The sequence below is a fragment of the Salmo trutta genome, chromosome 1 (genome assembly GCF_901001165.1).
Source record: "Salmo trutta chromosome 1, fSalTru1.1, whole genome shotgun sequence".
Classification (NCBI taxonomy): domain Eukaryota; kingdom Metazoa; phylum Chordata; class Actinopteri; order Salmoniformes; family Salmonidae; genus Salmo; species Salmo trutta.
In genome coordinates, this window is record NC_042957.1 from 42,594,148 (window position 1) to 42,619,725 (window position 25,578).

Consider the following 25,578-nt stretch of genomic DNA (forward strand, 5'->3'; position numbering starts at 1 on the left):
AATTGACACTCGCTTTGATTTTAAGGACATACACAATGTCAGTTACTAGTGTCAAGCCAGTGTTGGTCACATTTTGGTTGGCAGTCAAGGTTGGTGCATGGGGGTTGGTTATTGGCGGAAAAAGACTTGGCTTTTAAGTTGGTTAAGTACATTGGTCTTCTTAATTAGTGCTTACACGTCATCATTATATAATTTGGTGCCTGCTGATGGAATGCTTAAGAATTTAATTAAATGTTTACTGATTTATCTAGTTTGAGAATTTTCTGCTGTGAACAGTTGAGGACAATATCTGAGTTTGCGCTGGTGATGACGCAGCACATCTGCAACAGCTCAATTTGTGTTAATATGGCGTGTCTATAGTTGTGCTTTACTGTTAGTTGTTCGGTTCCTGTATGTCATACCCTGTCCTTTGTCCTGTATGATGGGATAACCTTTCAGATTTAGCACCGTTAACAGTTGGTTTGGCTTGTTAATTTGGTATAGATATGGCCAAGAGTAGACACCAAACAGTGCCATTTTACATTTGCCAAACAAAGAAAGCTAAACTGGCAGAAAAGGGATGGCAAGCAGGTCCTAGGTCATTGTGCAATGACCAGGCTGTAGTGTTGAGGCCCACAAAACACAGTGGTGTTTCGTAGGACTTCTGTTGTTCAGGTCTCATCACCTATATCATCAGGTGACTATCTAGTCCCTTTGTTTGCCAGAAAGTAGTTTTGCACACCAATTGCATTCCTAACGTTCCTTCTTTAATAAGTGTTGATATATGTGCTAGTATAGGTGTGTATGAGTTCCAAGACTGCATCCATTTCGAATCCCACCGTACCTTCTCCACTGTGCAATCCGGTTTCCGAGCCGGTCACATCTCAGCCACGCTCAAGGTACTAAACGATATCATAACTGCCATCAATAAAAGACAGCACTGTGCAGCCGTCTTCATCGACCTGGCCAAGGCTTTCGACTCTGTCAATCACCGTATTCTTATCGGCATACTCAATAGCCTTGGTTTTTCAAATGACTGCCTCGCCTGGTTCACCAACTACTTTGCAGACAGAGTTCAGTGTGTCAAATCGGAGGGCATGTTGTCCGGACCTCTGGCAGTCTCTATGGGGGTACCACAGGGTTCAATTGTCGGGCCGTCTCTTTTCTCTGTGTATATCAATGATGTCGCTCTTGCTGCGGGCGATTCCCTGATCCACCTCTACGCAGACGACACCATTCTGTATACTTTTGGCCCGTCCTTGGACACTGTGCTAACAAACCTCCAAACGAGCTTCAATGCCATACAACACTCCTTCCGTGGCCTCCAACTGCTCTTAAACACTAGTAAAACCAAATGCATGCTTTTCAAACGTTCACTGCCGGGCACCTGCCCGCCCGACTAGCATCACCACCCTGGATGGTTCCGACCTAGAATATGTGGACAACTATAAATACCTAGGTGTCTGGTTAGACTGTAAACTCTCCTTCCAGACTCATATTAAACATCTCCAATCCAAAATCAAATTTAGAATCGGCTTTCTATTTCGCAACAAAGCCTCCTTCACTCACGCCGCCAAACTTACCCTAGTAAAACTGACTATCCTACCGATCCTCGACTTCGGCGATGTCATCTACAAAATAGCTTCCATTACTCTACTCAGCAAACTGGATGCAGTATATCACAGTGCCATCTGTTTTGTCACCAAATCACCTTATACCACCCACCACTGCGACCTGTATGCTCTAGTCGGCTGGCCCTCGCTACATATTCGTCGCCAGACCCACTGGCTCCAGGTCATCTATAAGTCTATGCTAGGTAAAGCTCCGCCTTATCTCAGTTCACTGGTCACGATAACAACACTGACCCGTAGCACACGTTCCAGCAGGTATATCTCACTGATCATCCCCAAAGCCAACACCTCCTTTGGCCGCCTTTCCTTCCAGTTCTCTGCTGCCAGTGACTGGAACGAATTGCAAAAATCGCTGAAGTTGGAGACTTTTATTTCCCTCACCAACTTTAAACATCAGCTACCTGAGCTGCTAACCGATCGCTGCAGCTGTACATAGTCCATCTGTAAATTGCCCACCCAATCTACCTACCTCATCCCCATACTGTTTTTATTTTATTTACTTTTCTGCTCTTTTGCACACCAGTATTTCTACTTGCACATCATCATATGCTCATTTATCACTCCAGTGTTAATCTGCTAAATTGTAATTATTCGCTCCTATGGCCTATTTATTGCCTACCTCCTCATGCCTTTTGCACACACTGTATATAGACTTTCTTTTTTTTCTTCTGTGTCATTGACTTGTTATTGTGTTATTGACTTGTTTATTGTTTATTCCATGTGTAACTCTGTGTTGTTGTCTGTGTCACACTGCTTTGCTTTATCTTGGCCAGGTCGCAGTTGTAAATGAGAACTTGTTCTCAACTAGCCTACCTGGTTAAATAAAGGTAAAAAAATAAGAAAAATCCAGACTCCCCATCTCTCTCCCAAAGTGTGCACTTGCACACTCCCCATCAAGGGTTGGTGGAAACTCCTTCCAGTCAATGCTTACACCAATCCCATTTTATCCATGATGGGGAGTATGCAAGTGCACACTTTGGGATAAGGGTGGACAACTGGGACACACATAAGTGAATTAAGGCTGCAGAAAATAACCCTCTTCTGGTTAGAACTCTGTCTGATCCCATGGAGGTGGCCAACCAACACTGCACCCCCCCCCCCACACTAAAGGCAAACCGCTTCCGGACACCGACACACACACCGACCATGGTCTCTGAGAAGACTCTCGCTCTCCCCCATACCCTGCCTCCACCTTCCAAGCAATGTTGTAGAACTCTCAAGACTCACACACACAATGATTGCCAACCCTTGGTCCTGTGCCAACCCTTGGTCCTGTCCCACCTTGTTAGCCACCCAAAATCCCTGTCAGGTATTCCAGTCTCAGATCTGTTAGTGCTATCTTGCGAACTCCTACACTGCCTTCAGAAAGTATTCATAGCCCTCAAATTATTCCACATATTGTTGTGTTACAGCCTGAATTCAAAATTGATTAAATGTATTTTATCTACACACAATACCTCATAATGACAAAGTGAAAACATGTTTTAAATTTTTTTTTGCAAATGTATTGAAAATAAAATACAGAAATATTCACACCCCTGAGTCAATACATGTTAGAATCTCCTTTGGCAGCGATTACAGCTATGAGTCTTTCTGGGGAGGTCTTTAAGAGCTTTGCACGCCTGAATTGTACAATATTTGCACATTATTATTTTTTTAATTCTTCAAGCTCTGTCCAGTTGGTTGTTGATCATTGCTAGACAGCCTTTTAAAGTCTTGCCATAGATTTTCAAGTTGATTTAAGTCAAAATTGTAACTAGGCCATTCAGGAACATTCAATGGCGTCTTGGTAAGCAACTCCAATGTATATTCGCCCTTGTGATTAAGGTTATTGTCCTGCTGAAAGGTGAATTTGTCTCCCAGTGTCTGCTGTAAAGCAGACTGAACTAGGTTCTTCTCTAATATTTTGCCAGTGCTTAGCTCTACTCCATTTCTTTTTATCCTAAAAAAGTCCCTAGTCTTGCTGATGACAAGCATACCCGTAACATGATGCAGACACCACCACGCTTGAAAATATAAAAAATGTGGTCAGTGATGTTTTGTGTTGGATTTGCCCCAAACATAACGATTTGTATACAGGACAAAGTTAATTTCTTTGCCACATTTTTTGCAGTTTTACTTTAATGCCTTATTGCAAACAGGAATATTTTTATTCTGTACAGGTCTCCTTCTGTTCACTCTATCCTTTAGGTTAATATTGTGGAGTGCCTACAATGTTGTTGATCCATTCTCAGTTTTCCCCTATCACAGCCATTAAACTCTGTAAATGTTTTAGTCACCATTGGCCTCGTGGTGAAATGTCTGAGCGGTTGCCTTGAGTTAGTTAGGATGCCTGTATCTTTGTAGTGACTAGGCTTTGCATGTTGTATCAATACACCCAATTAATTACTTCACCATGCTCAAACGAAGCACATTTTTACTCCTGAACTTATTTAGGCTTGCCATTAAAAAAATAGGCTTGAATACTCACTTCAGCTTTTCATTTTTTATAAATATGTAAACATTTCTAAAAACATAATTCCTCTTTGACATTATGGGTTATTGTGTAGGCCAGTGACACAAAATTTAAATGTAATCAATTTGAAATTCAGGCTGTAACACAACAAAATATGGAAAAAGTCAAAGGGTTTGAATACTTTCTGAAGGCCCTGTATTTCATCATCACAGCTAACACAAACAGATCTGGGACTTGGATACTTTTAAGACACCCCATGTCCCCATAAAACACAAAAATGTCCCCTTAAACCACCCCTGATGCTGAGTAAGCCCATTCCTGGGCCTTTTCTTCCTCCATTTGCCCTCTGGCTCAGTACTCCTGGCCCTGGTAGCCAGCGGAGCCATCAAAGGCTGGCTCTGTGCTGGCCGCGGGGTCAATGTCGGCGGCGTAGCTCGTGTAGTCAGTGCCCATGGGGGACGCAGCGTTGGGGTCGGCGGTGGGGTCAACATACTCCTGGGAGAAGAGGGCCGAGTCAGCCCCCAGCTTGTACTTCTGAAAGCCCAGGAAGGCCTGCACCGCCTTCAGAGTAGAGAGGGTGTTATGCGGCGGGCGAACAATTGAAAAGGGAATGGGCAATAATATAGAGGCGATAGCAAAACAATGTATGCGTGGAGAAGGGAAGAGGGAGCCCAGACCATAGGGGGCAGCGAGCGATTGGAAAGGGGATGGGCAACAACATGAAGCAATAGCAAAAAAATATGTTGTGGGTGAGGGGGATAAACAAGAAAAGTGGAGACATGGGGTTGTGTGGGTTGGATTTGAATATGACAGATGGGCAGAATGAGATGACACGATAGATGCAACCAATGATAGTGGGGGAGGGGGGGTATATCAGGTAACATGCCATTGATTAAAAAAGGTATGAAGTAAGGTTAGGAGGATGAATGGTAGTTAGATAAGGGTGGGATAATAAGAGAAAAAGAGAGAGGGAATAAGAAGGAAGAGGGGAGGAGGATTAAGTCTGTTAGTCAGCTTTAAGTGGGGAGTGTGAGTAACCTTTCACCTGATCAGGCACTGTCTTTTACTTATTTATTTTTAATACAACAATTTATCATGAATAATAAACATTCACAAATCATCCCGGTGTCATATACAAAGCAAAAATACCCAAACGAAATAAAAAAAGTATTTTAATCCTAACTCATAATACAAGATAACAGACAGATTCACATAGTGGTTGCAGCCAGCTGGACCTGGTAACACTAAATGCATGTTATTAAGCTGTAGTAGTTAGCTACAGCATGTGTGTATGGGGAGCATAAGGCTAGATTAGAGAGAGGAGGTGAAAAGAGATCATAGCTTATCCTTCACTGATTTGTAGTTTTGGCATTGAAATAAAATGTGAACAATTCCTATATATCTAATATATAATCTAACAAGGTTTGGGGTCAAATTGGTATGAACTCTGAACATTTTCTGTAGGGCCACTTTGCATGGTTGGGATCAATCAGGAAATTATTAGAAAGTGATAAAAGTACAATCTAAATTGAATGGTACCATGAAATCAAATTATTTAATCAAAATAATACTTTACATAACAATGAATTGAGACAACCAGCAAAGGTGAACATAGCTAAAATGGTGGATTGAGAACCTGATATGTCAACAGTAGAGTACCACTGTTTTAACCCCACAAAGACACTCATTTTTGGCAATGGTTTGATATCAAGGCACTTTGGAAGGGCAATCTGAATCTAGCAAGCAGATCCTAGCTGTAAACACTAGCCAATCATAGTAAACAAATGCAAGGTACTCCTTCAATATGTTTGGCCATCTAAAGAGGACATCATTCAGACAGCCTGGATGGGAAGTTGGTGTGAGCGAAATAATGTGAGGGTCAGGATATCTATCATTAGGCTAGTGGTGGTGTGGGCTATGGAATGAACAGTTTGTTGTACTCTTCTTCGAACGACACTCTCTTTATCCTCTCCAAGGACAGCAGTGTCAGAGCACCCTAGAGAGAGACAAACAGGTCAGGGACAGTTATGGGATAGAAAGGGTGGTGAAGATGGGTGGTGAGGATGACCCCAATATTCACCAGATACAATCCTTCCATAAAGTTATGTATCATAATAACCTTCTAAGCTTTTTCTAGACTGAGACAGAAACAAAGATTAAATTGGCGAAGAGGTGGAAACTTAGATCTGAACTAACTAAAACAGAGATTAAGCATTATTGTATACAAATATACAGCATAGACAAAGATTAAAATTGAGAAAATTAGGAATCTAAACAGACCCAGAGAAGATAGAATTAGGAGAGAAACATTTAGATCCAGGTTACAAAACTGCAGAAAAACAGAAGACAGTAGACACTTCTAAATATGAAGAAAAAGCAGTGTTAAACAAAGCTAAGTTAAGACTGACAAAGAGGAGCAGAATGTTATGACCCAGCTTCAGACGGATCAGAATTAGATCCTGATGAAGAAGGCAGAGGTGATATGTAACCAATTTAATTGAAGGGGCACTGATGGAAAAATTTGATATGAATACATTTTGCGTAATATACATATTTTCTATTTTGTAGATGCACAAATGGCCATTATGCCAGACAGGAAGGTTGATGAAATGGAGGGCTGTTGTACTGTACGTACCCAGGTGAAGATGGAGAAGAAGGCGAAGGTAATGGCGGCTCGGGCTGCGTCTGCACCCTCCCTTAGAGGGTTGTCCTCCTCCTTGGCAACCTGCCACTGGTTGGCCAGGAAACAGAACCCCACAAACCAGACAAACGACCAGAATGCTACAGGAAGGATGGGGAGAGAGAGAGAAAAAGGGAGGGAGAAATACAAACGGAAACCAGTAATACTATGGGTGGTAAAACTAAAGAAAAAAAATCTGTTCTTGAAATGTAATATCATACTCAGTCATACCACATTACACATGTCATGCCAATAACAGACTGACATGAGTATGTTTGTGCATTATGAGCAACACCACAAAGGCCATGCAACAATATAAAAAAACATATCAACTACTGATTCACAACATATTTTGCAACCATTTTTACAAGCCTCAATAGCCTCACAGTAATCAAAGCCTCAAAAGGTCATAACGAGTATGTTAGGGTTTATCAGCCACACCACAGCTAACCAGAGGGGGGCACCTGTGCACATACAAAATGGCTCCTATAGTACTCAAGTCCGCCAATGTCCTAGAGCTGTGATTCAAATTCCAGGGCTCTGTTCCAATACTATTAATATGCATCCTTATCCTTCTTTAATCCTTTCCTTGAAATAATCACCCATCTGATATAATATAATTGGTGAGAGCAATGCAGTGAAAAGCTTGCTTCTATGCCAATCCAGTCACGTTGGAGTGATTACGTCAAGGAAAGAAGGAGGGATTACACATTTTAAGAGTATACAGACAGGGCCCAGTACGCCTAATGAAGAAACAACACCTTTATCAATGTCCATGTATTGATCAGTGTTTCCTAAGAGTTTAGAAAGGCTAAAGACAAAGGCCACATCCACCTCCCCACCCCTGAACCGAATCTTCACAGAGCACCCAGATAAACCGTGTGCCTCCAAACACACTCCAAACCTCTCAACTAAAACAACCCCTTTCTTTGCTGTTAACGAACACCTCCCGCATCCCCCAGTCAAACTCACACCAACAAGCCAAAACAACATTCTTTCTGTGTGGGGTGAAGTTGTCCATAGACGCTGATCTGTGGTCAGTTTTGCATTTGCCCCAGTAATGGTTAAGGTTCGGATTGGGGGAGGAAAAGCTGTTCCTAAATTGGTGCCTAGGAGAAACTACACCCCAGAGCTTACCAGACACTCCAATGTCAGCAAGCACAGCCTTCTTGCGGTCCTTGACGCTGCTGATCTGGGGGAAGTAGATGTCCAGGACCAGGAAGGCAGCACAGCTTAGGAAAGCCAGGGTTCCCATCCCCACTGCGTAGTTACAGGCATTCTGGTTCCTGTTGAAGATGCAGAACTCCTCAATCTCGTCAGGCCGGTTCACATAGCCCTCGTTGGCTATACAGCCAAAGATCACGATGGAGAAGAGCTGGAGGAAGAAGAGAGGGAGGGTGTGAGAAAGAAGTTGATTGAGGAGAGAGGGTAGAGCAGGGAGAAAAGGAGTAATGCATAGGAGCAAAAGCCTGCAAAATCAGTAGCTCCAGGAGGACAGTTGGCAACTGCTGATCTACAGCATATGGTAGTAAAATCAATGTGGATGGTACATCAATTGCACAAGCTGATCCTTTTTGCACCCTATGTAAATCTGTTATACAGGCATTTGGAAAGTATTGTCATGACGTGACAATCATTAATTCAATGACTTATCTTATCAAATCAATTAACTATGTTTAATTAAATTCAGTAACTTGGGGCACCACGGGAAACTAATTTAACGAGTTATTATTTCCCGAAATAAAAACTCTTATAAGATATATTCATATCTATAGATAAGTCACTTATAAATGTATTTTACCTCATATCAGTCTCATTCTGAACGTCATAATATTCTATAAATCTGCACGAACCCGAGTCTACATGATGACTCAGCTTACACAAATTGACTTAATTATTTATTTACTAACTAACAAAATAATTACACAGAAATACACACAGTATAGGTTGAATTGATTACTAACATAATGCATTGAAAAGTCCCCAGTGCACTAACCCGATATGACGGCTGGTTACACAATGAAAGGGGTGGGGAAAGAAAGAACGGGAGAAGAGGAGACCAAGGAATTCAACTATCGTACATAGTTGAATAATACGCTCATCGTAAATATGGATATTTAGCACCCTAACAACCACTCATTTGGATTTAGAAATGCAATGCAAATATTGACGCTTGTTTGTCTGTCATCTTGCTCTGTTGAAATCGCCCGATCCGTCTGTGACGAATAGTTCGACAGAAAGTCTCTGGATGTGCAAGTCTCTGGTTGGCCGCCAGAGATCACCATGTCCTTAGTAGTTGTAGTAGTAGCTTTCTTCGTTCTGGAAGTGTTCTTTAGACTGGATACATCAGACATTCCAATGATCGTTTGTTAAGATCTTCCTTGTGTCTTTGGTCAAAGTTCTAGCTTTGATCCTCACCCATGAGGGAAAGTCATGACAGCATTCAGACCCGTTGACTTCTTCCACCTTTTGTTACGTTACAGCCTTGTTCTAAAACGTACCAAAAAAATCCTCATCAATCTACACACAATACCCCATCATGACAACTCAAGGACATTCAGAGACTTGTCCCGACACCACTCCTGCGTTGTCTTGGCTGTGTGCTTAGGGTCATTGCCCTGTTGGAAGGTGAACCTTTGCCCAAGTCGGCGGTCCTGAGCACTCTGGAGCCGGTTTTCATCAAGGATCTCTCTGTACTTTGCTCCGTTCAGCTTTTCCTCGATCCTGACTAGTCTCCCAGTCCCTGCCGCTGAAAAACATCCCCACAGCAGGATGCTGCCACCACCATGCTTCACCGTAGGGATGGTGCCATGTTTCCTCCAGATGTGACACTTGGCATTCAGACTAAATAATTAAATCTTGGTTTCAGACCAGAGAATCTTGTTTTTCAGGATCTGAGAGTCCTTTTAGATGCCTTTTGGCAAACTTCCAGTGGGCAGTCATGTGCCTTTTACAGAGGAGTGGCTTCCGTCTGGCCACTCTACCATAAAGGCCTGATCGGTGGAGTGCTGCAGAGATGGCTGTCCTTCTGGAAGGTTCTCCCATATCCTCAGAGGTCACCTCCATGACCAAGGCCCTTCTCTCCCGATTACTCAATTTGGCCAGGCGGCCAGCTCTAGGAAGAGTTTAGGTTGTTCCAAACTTCTTCCATTTAAGAATGATGGAGGCCACTGTGTTCTTGGGGACCTTCAATGCTGGAGACATTTTTTGGTACCCTTCCCCAGATCTGTTCCTCGACACAATCCGGACAATTCCTTTGACCTCATGGCTTGGTTTTTGCTCTGACATGCACTGTCAACTGTTGGGCCTTATATAGACAGGTGTGTGCCTTTCCAAATAATGTCCAATCAATTGAATTTACCACAGGTAGGCTCCAATCAAGTTGTAGAAACATCTCAAGGATGATCAATGGAACCAGGGTGCACCCGAGCTCAATTTCAAGTCTCATAGCAAAGGGTCTGAATACTTATGTAAATAAGGTATTTCTGTTTTCGCTTTGTCATTATAGGGTATTGTGTGTAGATTGATGAAGAAAAACATTTATTTACTCAATTTTAGAACAAGGGTGCAACATAACAAAATGTGGAAAAAGTCAAGGGGTCAGAATACACTGTAGTAATGTATGGCGTCATGCAGAGAAGTCACAACATGATCATATCATCACACTTTGGGGTAAAATGAATCCAGAACCTACAAATCCACAGTCACATTTTCACCCAGTTGTCTACATTCAGATACATGTATGGCAGTACCTGATCTGACACGAGTGTAGATGAAGGAAGATCCTAATGACACGTGAAACAGTAAGCAAAATCAAAACTGGCCCATCTTGCACCAATGCCAGTAACTACATTATAAAACCATCTATCATTATATCAGCATTAAAAACTTCTACTCATTTAATTCACATACATTAGAAAAATTACTCATATACTGGAGTACATCCCAACTGCTTCAATCCAGGTTCAGGCCAAGGTTGATGTTTGTTTTGTTGATGATGAGATGGGATGATATTAGGGGGCTTGTGTATACTACTGCATCTATTGCGCTCAGGCACGTGCAGTTAGGAGTCAACCTGTGCCCAGCATATGCCCCTTTGAACTCCCATTCGACAAGTGCCCTTTTGCGTGGTGCTATAACTATTATTTTATGTAGAAGGTTTTGTCGTTGTTGTTCTGAACCCATTGCCCGCAAGTCGTGACGTTGTCAAGTTCGCCACCCCCCAACCCATCTGTTGCTTGCACCTGATGGTCTGCCCTGTACTGAGATTGCACACGCCCGGTATCCAAACATGTCACCGTTCGAGTGTGTGTAGCAAGTCAACTAGTTTAAATATCAACAGTGCTGCCTCAGCAGCATAACTTTTGGTTAACACTTGATTTACATCATTATTAATATTTGGTCTGGTTGGCTGATACACGCAGCAGAGAAAGGCAGAAAGACAGAGAGGAGCGGCTGCATCAACGACCCTCGCTCCGACCCAACTCCACCCCTTCCTCAGTCGTCAGCAGCAACCCAGGTAGTCTAGACTAGCTAACCACCCTGTACTAAAATATCCACACAAGACACCATATATCTAGAGTTAGAAGGTTATGAATATTATATTATGAAATGATCTTCAAGAGCATTTATGATAGCTAAATCACAAATCAGCAACAAAAAAAACCCAGCTAGTTAACAAGCAGATTTATATCAATCATCAACATCAATGATCAGCTGATAGCCCTCCCTCTTTTCCCAATGTCAGTTTGAGCACCTGCCCACTGAAAGATCTGTGCACGGCCCTGACTCCACTTGTGGTGTGTGTATAATGTGTGTATTGTGTTCCCCACCACAGGCAACCCCATCCAGCATTAGGCATGTGAGGAGGTAGCGTGGGGACCGTCATGGCAAAGTCCTGAGGTTTTAACAGCTGGCCTCTTCAGACAGCCCTGTGTATGCGCACGCGCGCACATATATGTGTGTATGTGGGAGAAAGAGAGAGCATGCATGCATGAGGGAGTGGGGTGGTGGTGTGACAGAGCGTCTCTGATGTAATACTGTATGTGTTGGTGAGGAGCGAGTGAGAATGCAAGTGTGTGTGGCTGGCAAGCAACCAGATGAGTGAATAAAAACACAATATGTAAGAGAGAAAGCGGAGAGCAGAGAGAGTGAGAGGAAGAAGAATAAAGCCAGAGTAATGGCCTTTAGCCTTCTTTCAATGTGCATCTTTCCCATTGAACTATCATTAGCTGTGCTCAAACTGGCCCACCTTGGTTGGCAGGAACTCCCCGAACACCTCAGGCTCAACAACCTACTGAGTGCTGTACGTTAACTGCTCTTTGACTAAACTAATATTCACATTCAATTTGAATATGCTACTGTCGACACACACACACACACACACACACACACACACACACACACACACAATATATATATATTGTATATACGAACAATATACACTGCTCAAAAAAATAAAGGGAACACTTAAACAACACAATGTAACTCCAAGTCAATCACACTTCAGTGAAATCAAACTGTCCACTTAGGAAGCAACACTGATTGACAATACATTTCACATGCTGTTGTGCAAATGGAATAGACAACAGGTGGAAATTATAAGCAATTAGCAAGACACCCCCAATAAAGGAGTGGTTCTGCAGGTGGGGACCACAGACCACTTCTCAGTTCCTATGCTTCCTGGCTGATGTTTTGGTCACTTTTGAATGCTGGCAGTGCTTTCACTCTAGTGGTAGGATGAGACGGAGTCTACAACCCACACAAGTGGCTTGGGTAGTGCAGCTCAGCCAGGATGGTACATCAATGCGAGCTGTGGCAAGAAGGTTTGCTGTGTCTGTCAGCGTAGTGTCCAGAGCATGGAGGCGCTACCAGGAGACAGGCCAGTACATCAGGAGACGTGGAGGAGGCCGTAGGAGGGCAACAACCCAGCAGCAGGACCGCTACCTCCGCCTTTGTGCAAGGAGGAGCAGGAGGAGCACTGCCAGAGCCCTGCAAAATAACCTCCAGCAGGCCACAAATGTGCATGTGTCTGCTCAAACAATCAGAAACAGACTCCATGAGGGTGGTATGAGGGCCCGACGTCCATAGGTGGGGGTTGTGCTTACAGCCCAACACCGTGCAGGACGTTTGGTATTTGCCAGAGAAAACCAAGATTGGCAAATTCGCCACTGGCGCCCTGTGCTCTTCACAGATGAAAGCAGGTTCACACTGAGCACGTGACAGACGTGACAAAGTCTGGAGACGCCGTGGAGAACGTTCTGCTGCCTGCAACATCCTCCAGCATGACCGGTTTGGCGGTGGGTCAGTCATGGTGTGGGGTGGCATTTCTTTGGGGGGGCCGCACAGCCCTCCATGTGCTCGCCAGAGGTAGCCTGACTGCCATTAGGTACCGAGATGAGATCCTCAGACCCCTTGTGAGACCATATGCTGGTGCGGTTGGCCCTGGGTTCCTCCTAATGCAAGACAATGCTAGACCTCATGTGGCTGGAGTGTGTCAACAGTTCCTGCAAGAGGAAGGCATTGATGCTATGGACTGGCCCGCCCGTTCCCCAGACCTGAATCCAATTGAGCACATCTGGGACATCATGTCTCGCTCCATCCACCAACGCCACGTTGCACCACAGACTGTCCAGGAGTTGGCGGATGCTTTAGTCCAGGTCTGGGAGGAGATCCCTCAGGAGACCATCCGCCACCTCATCAGGAGCATGCCCAGGCATTGTAGGGAGGTCATACAGGCACGTGGAGGCCACACACACTACTGAGCCTCATTTTGACTTGTTTTAAGGACATTACATCAAAGTTGGATCAGCCTGTAGTGTGGTTTTCCACTTTAATTTTGAGTGTGACTCCAAATCCAGACCTCCATGGGTTGATAAATTGGATTTCCATTGATTATTTTTGTGTGATTTTGTTGTCAGCACATTCAACTATGTAAAGAAAAAAGTATTTAATAAGATTATTTCATTCATTCAGATCTAGGATGTGTTATTTTAGTGTTCCCTTTATTTTTTTGAGCAGTATATATACACACAATATGTCAAAGTTACAAGGTGAACTGAAAGCTGAATACTACTGCATATAACCAGATCCCTTGACAGAAGAGAAAGCAAGGGGGCACTTCATGTTATTACATTCTCAATGCTTTAAGTGCTCACATGCTTGTTAGCATCTCTTCACAATGCCTAGTTCCAACCGTCCAGTATTTACAGTTGAAGTCGGAAGTTTACATACACCTTAGCCAAATAAATTTTAAACTCAGTTTCACAATTCCTGACATTTAATCCTAGTAAAAAATCCCTGTCTTAGGTCAGTTAGGATCACCACTTTATTTGAAGAATGTGAAATGTCAGAATAATAGTAGAGAATTACTTATTTCAGCTTTTATTTATTTCATCGCATTCCCAGTGGGTCAGAAGTTTACATACACTCAATTAGTATTTGGTAGCATTGCCTTTAAATTGTTTAACTTGGGTCAAACGTTCCAGGTAGCCTTCCACAAGCTTCCCACAATAAGTTGGGTGAATTTTGGCCCATTCCTCCTGACAGAGCTGGTGTAACTGAGTCAGGTTTGTTGGCCTCCTTGCTCGCACAAGCTTTTTCAGTTCTGCCCACACATTTTCTATAGGATTGAGGTCAGGGCTTTGTGTTGGCCACACCAATAACTTGACTTTGTTGTCCTTAAGCCATTTTGCCACAACTTTGGAAGTATGCTTGGGGTCATTGTCCATTTGGAAGACCCAGTTGCAACCAAGCTTTAACTTCCTGACTGATGTCTTGAGATGTTGCTTCAATATATCCACATCATTTTCCTTCCCTATGATGCCATCTATTTTGAGAAGTGCACCAGTCCCTCCTGCAGCAAAGCACACCCACAACATGATGCTGCCACCGCTGTGCTTCACAGTTGGGATGGTGTTCTTCGGCTTGCAAGCCTCTCCCTTTTTCCTCCAAACACAACGATGGTCATTATGGCCAAACAGTTCTATTTTTGTTTCATCGGACCAGAGGACATTTCTCCAAAAGGTACAATCTTTGTCCTCATGTGCAGTTGAAAAACATAGTCTGGCTTTTTTTATAGCGGTTTTGGAGCAGTGGCTTCTTCCTTGCCGAACGGCCTTTCAGGTTATGTCGATATAGGACTCGTTTTACTGTGGATATAGATACTTTTGTACCTGTTTCTTCCAGCATCTTCACAAGGTCCTTTGCTGTTGTTCTGGGATTCATTTGCACTTTTTGCACCAAAGTACGTTCATCTCTAGGAGACAGAACGCATCTCCTTCCTGAGCGGTATGATGGTTGCGTGGTCCCATGGTGTTTATACTTGTGTACTATTGTTTGTACAGATGAACGCGGTAACTTCAGGCATTTGTAAATAACTCCCAAGGATGAACCAGACTTGTGGAAGTCTACAATTTTTCTTCTGAGGTCTTGGCAGATTTCTTTTGATTTTTCCAAGATGTCAAGCAAAGAGGCACTGAGTTTGAAGGTAGACCTTGAAATACATCCACAGGTACACCTCCAATTGACTCAGATTATGTCAATTAGCCTATCAGAAGCTTCTAAAGCCATGACATAATTTTCTGGAATTTTCCAAGCTGTTTAAAGGCACAGTCAACTTAGTGTATGTAAACTTCTGACCCACTGGAATTGTGATACAGTGAATTATAAGTGAAGTAATCTGTCTGTAAACAATTGTTGGAAAAATTACTTGTGTCATGCACAAAGTAGATGTCCTAACCGACTTGCCAAAACTATAGTTTGTTAACAAGAAATTTGTGTAGTGGTTGAAAAACGAGTTTTAATGGCTCCAACCTAAGTGTATGTAAAGTTCCCACTTCAACTGTATATGAAGATTGCATCCTTGCCTCCTTTCTTCCATGTTCTGAAATAAAAGAGAGAGTGCTGCTATCTTTATAGCTCATAATTTAAGCATTTCATTGCACAGTTTACACTGTATCCTGTGCTGATGACAAACTTTGATTTGAAAATGCAAAGCGGATAGAGATTTGTTTGTGGACATGATCTTTGGTCAGGATCTGGTTGTAAATCTGTGAATTCACTACTCTGTAGTTGTCTGCAGGTGTGGTCTCGCCTCCTGGTCCAGACACCTACTCAGATATATAATTACCAGGCTAGCAGCACAGCTCTCAGTCCTGTCTGGATCACAAGGCCCCAGCACCTCATAGACGTATGAGAGCAGACATTGTGGCTGGCGCCACGTGGGGTCCTGATCTTGTGATCATCAGCAGCCTTTCATGCTCCATATTAAGCCTGAGGGAATTTAGTGTTTGTGTGTGTATGTTTATCATGTGATCAAAAAATAAACTTATGCATGACTTTCTCAAGATGAGCAGCACTGGCTTTCTGTTACATTTTCACTGCTGCACCACCACCACAGCCTAACAATTAAATGCATCCAATAGATACATGTTGGATTACTGTCAGAGTCCCAGTGTGTGCCTATTAGTGTGCAGGATGTCTTTCAGGCAGGCCTACCAGTCAATAAATCAATCAGACTTTGCACACCATTACAGCTAGAGCCCTTAGCTTTGCTGCAAGTTTCAACCGAGGCCTACAGATGCACTATGCTCTTGCGGTCATAGCAATATGTGAGCAGACTGCACTGGATGCACTCTCTCTCTCTGAATCTGCTTGTGCTAGTCTCCCTCAGTCAGTGTATTCTCCTCCATCATGGAGTACCACTGATACAGATGTTGATTGAGATGTACACAAAGGAGTCCTTGACAAACAAACATGGAAACACACACACACACACACACACACAGGTTGCTGGCCGAGCACCACATTTCTGCCCTCCCCCACAATAATTCCATTTTAATCTCTGTGACCTTGTGTTCACACACACAGAGAGACAGAGGGAAAGAGAGAGAGAGAGAGTGAAAGGCAGAACAACCAAGACTGCCAGATTCTTTCAGTCACGAAACCGGAAGTCTTTCTCCATACTAATGCACACATAAGTACTACCAGGAAACCAGAAATGCCAACTCCCTATTTAGAGATGGCTAGCTGAATATAGGCCTAACATGAAGTTACAGGTGTGCATGTTAATGCATAAGTAGCATACAGCTCAACAAAAACACAGGAGGAAAAGGCACATCTATCCTAGACAAACCAACCATCAAACCCAATTTTTGCTGTGGAAATATCAACAGAACAAATGTTATCAACTGGTTACAGTAATTTCAACGAAACAGTGCGAAAACAGAATGAAAACCGGTTACAAAATGAAAACCGATTGCTAGAGCAAGGTTAGTAATAGCAACTTCAAAACACTAAACAGTGTTTTTGAACACACCACTACATACTACAACCCTGTTCCTGGAAAGCTAAGAGAGGTCCATATTCTCCACTGGTCTTCTCGGAGTAGATTGGCCTCAGCTACTTACATCATAAGCCCTTATAAAATGTCCCAGTCCATCTGTACCTGAAGGCTGTGGTGAAAACTCTGTGCCCAGTAGAGCGTCTAGATCCAGTTGCTGGTTTTGGCAAGAGGAACAACTCAATGACACTAATGTCATCCTTGTTTTGGGTAACTGTATTTGAGCTCCGCTCCAACGAGCCGCATACACACAGAATCAGAGGTCCTCTCCACACTACGGAACAGCAGCTAAATGTCATTCTAAAACTGCACTTCACCTCCACAATAGCAATGCTATCTTTCTCTTCTTTATTATGAGCACTACATTCCCGACAGCGAATCATCGTCACACAAAGAACAAGAAGAAGAGAGGGAAGGAAAGGAGACAGCTAGTCGGGACTGTAGTGCTCATAATAGAGAAGAGAAAGATAGCATTGCTATTGTGGAGGTAAAGTGCAGCTTTAGAATGACATTTAGCTGCTGTACCGTAGTGTGTATATACATTCATGGCACACACACACACACACACACACACATTCAATTCGAACTGTCAAAAGAAAAACAGAACAAATGTTATCAATTTGCTAGCTAAAGAATAACAGAGATCATCCAAAACATGAAAACTAGATCACATTTCACCAGGGCAAAGTCCCAGCAGAGTCTTCTGGCTTATTAGCGCAACAGCTGCTGAGAATTATTAGATACCCTACCAACATAAGACTACTACTAATACTCCACAGACTTCCATTCGATCGACACATTGTGATATCCCTGGCCTCTAGTTAATATGTGAAAAATAAACCTCTGCACACTGGGGCTCTTGGTAACTCCAACAAGGTTTAAGGGGAGTCAATTAACGTGTCGGTCTAATGAGACCGTGGTCAATCAGGGTCATGTTCAAATAAAACAAATCGAATCAAATTTTATTTGTCACGTTTTGTTAAGAACAGGTGTACACTAACAATGAAATGCTTACTTACGGGTAATTTTCCAACAATGCAGAGTTATAGATAAAATGTCATCAAAATTAAATAGTGACACGAGGAATAAATACACAGTGAATAACAATAAAGATAAAAAATAACATGGCTATATAGTACCAGTACCGAGTCTATGTGCAGGGGTACTAGGTAATTGAGGTAGCTATGTACATATAGGTAGGGGTAAACTGACTAGGCAACAGGATGGATAATAAACAGTAGCAGAAACATATGTGGTGAGTGTGAAAGTGTGTGTGTGTGTGTGTAGTGTGTGTGTGTAAATTAGTTAGTGCAACAACAACAAAAAGGTCAACACAGGTAACGCCATTTGATTAGCTATTTAGCAGTCTTGTTTAGTAGTCTTATGGCTTGGGGGTAGAAGCTGTTCAGGGTCCTGTTGGTTCCAGACTTGGTGCACTGGTACTGCTTGCTGTGCGGCATAAGAGAGAACAGTCTGTGGTTTGCAGCAGGACACACTGTAGCAAAACGTTTTGCAACAAAAAACAAAAAGTTCCAGGTGGTAACTCCACATTCAAAAAAACATCTCTCCTTACTGAACATGGTTTGGAAAGCAAGCAGAGGTGAGGAGGTCAAAAAGCTCAACAGCCAAACCCGGTCACCTTTTAATCTTACATACCAAACAAACATTACGCATTGGCTGGAGAACATTTCAAATATGTTCTTATGTTCCCAGCATCACTGCCAAACACTGGTGCAAAGCCTGACCGTGGAAATGCACTAATAGTGCTCCGGTTATAGTGACTCCGACATCTGAATGAACATGCCACACACACACCTAATGCAGTTCCATCTACTATGGTGGATGCGTCATCAGGCCAGTGCAGTAGAGTTTGGCTCGGCTCTGCTCATTATTGTGAATAGGGTATAAGTGTCTATTTTTTTTATTTTTTATTGTGCCTCATTGGTCAATTAAAATCAGTTGCTAATTACAAGGTAACAACATAGACAAAGTAGCAGACATTGCAGCCTTCCAGGACCGGAGATCCACCAAAAGAAAATACTTCTTAATTTCCAGGTCTCCATCTACTGTATTAGCTCAATAAAGCTTGTATTGATCTGGTGACTGAGGAGTTTCTCAATGGGACACCATCATGTATCATCATCCAATATCACTTGGCAGATCCCAGTGACATCATTAACAGGAGTACTAGAGAAAAATAACTATGTTAATTTAATTCAGAGAATGATTCCATGGAATGAAGAAAAAAAAACAGACAACTCATTCCACATTTCCTCATGACTCGCAAGCACATGACTATTCTATTTGCTCAGACAAAGGCTTCACACTGAAAAGGCAGCAGATGATCGGACAAGGAAAAGAAAGCTGAACTAAAAGGGGGCTGATAGGATGTACTAAACTGTCATGTCACGTGACCTATAACACCCCTAGTTACAAGGTCGCCATGATACAAAGATTCAGCCATTCTAAAGGCCGTCCCTGTCCACTTCCTTTGGTGTATAATGTACTTGTGTCGTGAGCAAGCCTCCTCTCATGTGTCCCCATTCCTCCCTCCCATCCCTTTCTCATGAGTGGGCTTGCCGGTGACATCTTTCCGGTGGTCTCTGACAGTCGTCATGCCAACGCAGCAGACCTCAATCAGCCAATCAGGATCTCGGTTGGGGGGGTCCGCCTCCCTCTCATCCTGAAGAGAAAGCTGTGGTCCAGCAAGTTAATACTAACCTATCATCATCATCACACGGAGGGCTACAATGGCAGATTTTAAAATGGGAGGGGCTGAGCTTCCATTCCCCTTCTCAATATTAAATGGCAGATTTCTCTCCACCAAGACAAATGTGTTGGTGTCCATTTTTGTTTTGTTTAGCCTTAGTATTCATGAAAGCAAGTTGTCTGATCACACATTTCTGGATCTTAGCTGAATGAGGAATAAAACCTCTCCATGATCATTGGAGTTCCCTCCCCAATCTGCTGAACATCAAATATGCTGCATTCCTATAGTGTTGTACACCTTTTCTCTAATCACTATGACAGACAGACAGACAGACAGACAGACAGACAGACAGACAGACAGACAGACAGACAGACAGACAGACAGACAGACAGACAGACAGACAGACAGACAGACAGACAGACAGACAGACAGACATGGGAAGTATTTGTTACATGTATTTGAAATATGTTTTAAATGAATTCTGAGTATTTTGTCATTTGTATTGCACTGGGTTACACTACACTCCAATGTATTTTGTAACAAGATAGTTTCGAGAGTTGTCATTTGTATTTTCAAAATACAAAATACTTTTCTATACCATTGTTTTTATAGCGGTTCAACATTTTGTGACCCCCTTTCACCCTGCATTGGTATCAGAAGTCTGATACAACTATGGTATGATAAGAGTGTATGCTAAACGAACTGAATATAAAATGTACATGTAAAAATTGAACAATTGCAAAGCATGCTGAGTATTATTCTAACGAGCCCCCCCCCCCCCAACAAAAAGGCAAATAATAATAATAACCAGTGTGCTCTGCAGTTAATTTAGGTAGGTTCATTTTCACAACTACATTTAGGTAATTTAGCAGGCACTCTTATCCAGAGTGACTTAGGCACTGCATTCAACTAATCTAGATTAACAACATATCACAGTCATAGCAAGTAAATGTTTCTATAACCATTACTGAGAATGTTGTTGCTGTTTGGGCTGGCTACTTGCAAATGTATTTCTATATTTAAAAACATACCAAACACATGTATTTTAATTAAATACATTTCAACCAAAAAGCATTTTGTAGTTTATTTTGATATATTGATCTTTATGGTATATTTTCCCCATCACCCGCACTCACACATACACACACTCTTGAGAGATGCTGTGTCTTAGGCTTGGCTATTGATTACTATAGCTATTAGGCCTATTTGGAAACATCATTCATTATGCATGATGCAGGTCATTTCTCAGATCTAAATGAAACACCAGGACAAGAGCAAATTAATTATTTTTGTCTCTCTGTTCATTTTAGATACAAAATAATAGCCTTCATGTCCAATTACATCTGTTTGCAACAATAATGGCCTGAGAACCTACACGTGTAGCCTACAGCAGACAGGAATCTTTGTCTCCAGTAATTGAACCTTATGGTCCGCAGGCACTGATGAGGCGCCAGGCTCGTTCCGCCACTGTATCTGAGGTTGTAATATACAGCCTACAAAGCCTTGTCCTTACTAACACCTTAAATCCTACGCTTGCTGATCATTGTCTGTGTAAATACTAGCCTACAAAGGCCTTGTCACTAGTAATTGTGCACAAAGAGTTCAATAATAACGTTAAAGGGATACTTCGTGATTTTGGCAACGAGGCCCTTTATCTAGTCAGATGAACTTGTGAATACCATTTTTATGTCTCTGTGTCCAGTATGAAAGAAGTTAGAGGTAGTTTTGCGAGCCAATGCTAACTCGAATTCGTGCAATGACTGGAAGTCTATGGGTATCTACTAGCATGCTCATTGCTAAAATCCCCAAATATCCCTTTAACGAGAGGAAATCAAGCTCTGGTTATCACATTGATTTGTGGCGGACTGAAAATCCTTCCATGCTTGACTATTGAGTTCTGAGATGGTTCCAAAATAGCCTGTCTGTATTTCCACAAGTAATGGTCTTTTGACCAATCAGATCAAATTGGTCAAAAGACCTATTAGTGATTTTTTTTAAATCAGAATTGACCTGCCTGTGCAGGCTGGTCTCAGACTAAACGTAACATGCTAAACAAAAATATGTCCCGCTGAAATTAGTATGATATGTTACGTTTGGTATGCTTACCAGTACTCGAATTTCCTGGTGGCATTGATGGCCCGTCAATCCCCCCTTGTGTGACTGAACATATTAATAATAATTCCTTTCTCCTGGCTGCCAATCACCCTGCTCCGAAGCACCTCTCACTCATATGGCTCTCTCAGATATTTCTATTCTTATTAACCAATGCTGGTCACGTGATCAGGGACGTTCTCACAGGCATCGCCGCGCCGAAGTAGACTACTGGTGAAGACAGAGATATCGGGGATACAACAGTGCGCGTCCTTCTTGTTCTATGCTTGAAATATTACAAAATGACTCTGGGACAGGTGTGGGATGATAGAGCCAAAATTAATACAACCACTGTACATCAAAAAACATTTTAAAAGCAATGAGGCTGATGCAACAGATCAGATCGTTTAGCTTAAAATGTTGATAAACTATTAGACTATTTCTTCACATTATGTGTTCTTAAAATGACTTGCCTAGTTAAATAAAGGTTAAATAAAAAATAACAACATTAAATAAAAAATGTAAGTGCAGCAATGTGCACATGGTAGTAGGCTATAAGCGTGAATGTTCCAAAATGCAATTAGCGGGAAAACACTGTTCTACAAAGCGCACCACATGGGTTGTTAATATGACTACTGTAGGATTGTGTCTTTGGCTGCTGGACAACAGGAAGTTGAGAACATGAAAGAAATACTGGTATCAATGGGATATGAGGAAGTGTTTATAAAAGAATCCCCTTAACATTCCTATGGTTGAAAGTAGGGATGCACGATATATCGGTGAAAATATCGGAATTGGCCGATGTTAGCTAAAAATGCCGACATCTACATCGGCCCGATGTCTAGTTTAATGCCGATGAGCAAAACCGATGTCAAAGCTGACGTGCATACCTATATAACGTAGGTACATGACATAATGACGCCATGTAAAATGTAGCGCTACACGTGCAACACAGCATTCCTAACCTAGCCCACAATGTCTGCTGTGTGGATCGAGCAGTGAACAAGTCGAGCAGTCATTTGAAAGAGTCAGAACATTTCAGCGAGACAACTCAAAGGCGAAATCCATTAACGCCAAGATAATGGAATTCATTGCCATTGACAATCAACCGTTCTCTGTCGTGGGTGAAGTTGGCTTTGGCCAACTGGTCGAGCACTGGTACACACAACCAAGTGCCCTATTTTTCAGATGTTGCCCTACCAGAGTTAAACAGTAATAGCATCACTGCTGTTAGCTCACGACTGACATTTGGACCAGTGATATCAGCCCCATGAGCATGCTGAGTCTGACAGCACAGTGTGTCATTGAGGATTTCGTACTGAGAAAAGTCATATTTCATGCTCATGAATGTTGTGGTTCTCATACCACTGCTGCCACTTCAATGGCATTTGAGAACATGTTTGAAACATGAACACACTAACTAGCTCCATTCGAACAACTGACTTGAGAAATAAGCTCATCAACTGCGCCTGCAGCAGGCGTGATGCCCTCTGTCATTGAAACACCTGCTTAACAGGCATTCTCTCTTTACTGTGTCGCCACCATGCTCGATGCTATGTACAAGGACCGCTAATTGCAATTCGTAAAATATCGTAAATTGTAATTCATAACATATCATTCGAATTGTAATTCGTAACATATCATACGAAATAGATGGACATCCACAAATGAATAAATACTTTACCAAACGTAACAAATCATGCTTATTTCAATGTCACGGATTTTGGTTAAATATGTTACGTCTACCACTGATTCCACGTTGGCCTGTGTAAACGCAGCCCATGTTAAAAGGGGCAATCTGCAGTTACTACATCCATTTTTGGACAAACAAATGATTGATATGTACCTATTGTTCTTAAAGAATATAATTTATAAATGCCCCATGAGCGTAACTCAACTGTCAAAATATAAGCTTTTCTTACTCCAATGTTTGTAAACAAAATACATGTAAACAAACACTATACAGCCTCAAAAAATGGTTAAAACTATAATTGTGATTTCATGGATGGTCAGTCCTTGCATCCATAGCTCGGTCTATGAATTTGAGAGTGGTTACATTACTCCAGCCCCATTCGTCAGCTTTTTAGCGAAACAGTGGCTGGGTGTGTGGCTTTGTTATTGTTTCAATTACTGATTGCTACTTTAACTGACATTTAGTAGTCTATAAAATAGGGGTCTTTAATTCAGTGGTAGCCATAACATTTTAATTGAACACATCGTTTTCAAGACAAGGTAGCTATAGTCAGTAGTGTAATATTATGATAGTCTGAAAACAATCATATTTATTCTGTGCGTCCCATGAACGTCCTTCCACTCAAATGTGTGCGTAAGCAGGGTATATATTAACAGATTGCCTACGAATCAATCGGTTTGCTTTTAAAACCTACACATTGCTCGACTGTTTGTAGATATTTTTCTGTACACACACAAAACCACCCGTGTCATCCACTCTTGAATTGTTAAAATGACATGCTCAAATAAACAACACAAAACATGACCACTCACTCACCCAGCACACAAGCCGAAGGATCGTTTGAGGCTGTTGAAAGAACGTCAATGGGTCGAAGGCTCCTCCAGCCTTCCCCGCACCGTAAGCTTGCATCCCCTGCATCACCCCCTCCATCTTCAGCTGCTGCTGCTGGTGATTTAACCGTCTCCGAATTCAGTACCCAGTCTAAGGCGTTAAATGACGTGGGTTTGTGCGCTCGTTCAGTGTATTGACCTTGGTATTATTATAACGCTGCCCGTTGTAACGGGATTGACTCGGTTTTAATTGATTCTAGTCTCTGCTCTGCCCTTTTGCCAATCCAACACCTTCCGACCGTGGCTGCTTTCTGTGGTTTTGAAGCTAATTTAGTTCCATCAACAGCCTCTTCCTCTTCTCACTATCCCTTTCTCATCTAAAGGGTTGAGCGAAAAGAAGCCGAGCAGACACTCATTCTTGTGAGTAGCGAGCGCGCGCATACGGCACAGTCAAGTTTTTGACGCGCACTCACTCTCGACAATCACAGCAAGCTCCTTGCCATTTTATTTTTACTGAGGCGCGCTCCTAACAGAAAACATGATCTTATTCAATAACGGGAAAAGAAACCTATCACTATTTAAAAAGAAGCCTACACGCTAGGACTTGAAGTGGGGGAGAAACAAGCCCACTCACTACAGGCTCACATATGTATTATATGCATGGGTAATCAGCGATCTCTTCCTGATTTACAAATTGGATCAACTGCCCTGCTCAATCTGTTCGTCTCCCCAGTCTACCGTGTAGGAGAGGCCTATGCCACCTGGCGGATAACTATTGGCAGTGGCTCTCACTAGGCAAAACATTGTTCATGACTATGTATTGTGTTGTGTATACATCTAGAATATATAGTTCAAGTCATTTACTGACTAGTGTTTTTTAGTCCAGGGCCTAAAGAGCCACCCAGAGACATATCCAATGAAAATGAGTAAAGCCTACAAATCACGAGGTATAATTATATTTCATGAGAAATTGTGACATTACCACGAAAAGATAGACTTATAAGCCTATTGCTTTTTCTTCTTCAGAGCCAACTGAATGACATTAGGACAATAAATAAATAGAACAACTATTGTAAGTGAGCTGCTGATGCCAATCACACAGTACAAATTCCAAGAATGCAGATTACTTTTTAAATGCTTTAATTATTGGATTGTATATTAACATTA

General features: G+C 42.2%; 1 protein-coding gene across 2 annotated transcripts; it reads right to left on the reverse strand.

The window, feature by feature from the left end:
• Positions 1 to 4,257: 4,257 nt before the first annotated feature.
• On the reverse strand, positions 4,258 to 25,050 carry LOC115196389 (synaptogyrin-1-like). 2 transcript variants are annotated; one of them, XM_029757178.1, is made up of 4 exons: positions 24,398 to 25,050; positions 7,883 to 8,120; positions 6,701 to 6,846; positions 4,258 to 4,626 (listed from the first exon to the last, which is right to left on the reverse strand). In XM_029757178.1, the coding sequence occupies exons 1-4, from the start codon at positions 24,509 to 24,511 to the stop codon at positions 4,417 to 4,419; spliced, it is 708 nt and encodes a 235-aa protein (XP_029613038.1). In that variant the 5' UTR covers positions 24,512 to 25,050; the 3' UTR covers positions 4,258 to 4,416. The 2 variants fall into 2 exon arrangements, with proteins under 2 accessions (XP_029613038.1, XP_029613046.1); XM_029757186.1 differs by lacking the exon at positions 4,258 to 4,626 and adding an exon at positions 5,123 to 6,061 and having other exon boundaries at positions 24,398 to 25,048.
• Between the last annotated feature and the right edge of the window lie 528 nt (positions 25,051 to 25,578).

What these genes read in the sequence shown, in the direction of transcription:
- LOC115196389 (XM_029757178.1), bottom strand. Translation starts at nt 24,511, where the DNA reads ATGGAGGGGGTGATGCAGGGGATGCAAGCTTACGGTGCGGGGAAGGCT. An exon ending in TGCTGACATTGGAGTGTCTG is followed by an intron (nt 6,847 to 7,882) that starts GTAAGCTCTGGG and finishes TCCTTCCTGTAG; the next exon opens with CATTCTGGTCGTTTGTCTGG. An exon ending in TCTTCTCCATCTTCACCTGG is followed by an intron (nt 4,627 to 6,700) that starts GTACGTACAGTA and finishes TCTACTCTGAAG; the next exon opens with GCGGTGCAGGCCTTCCTGGG.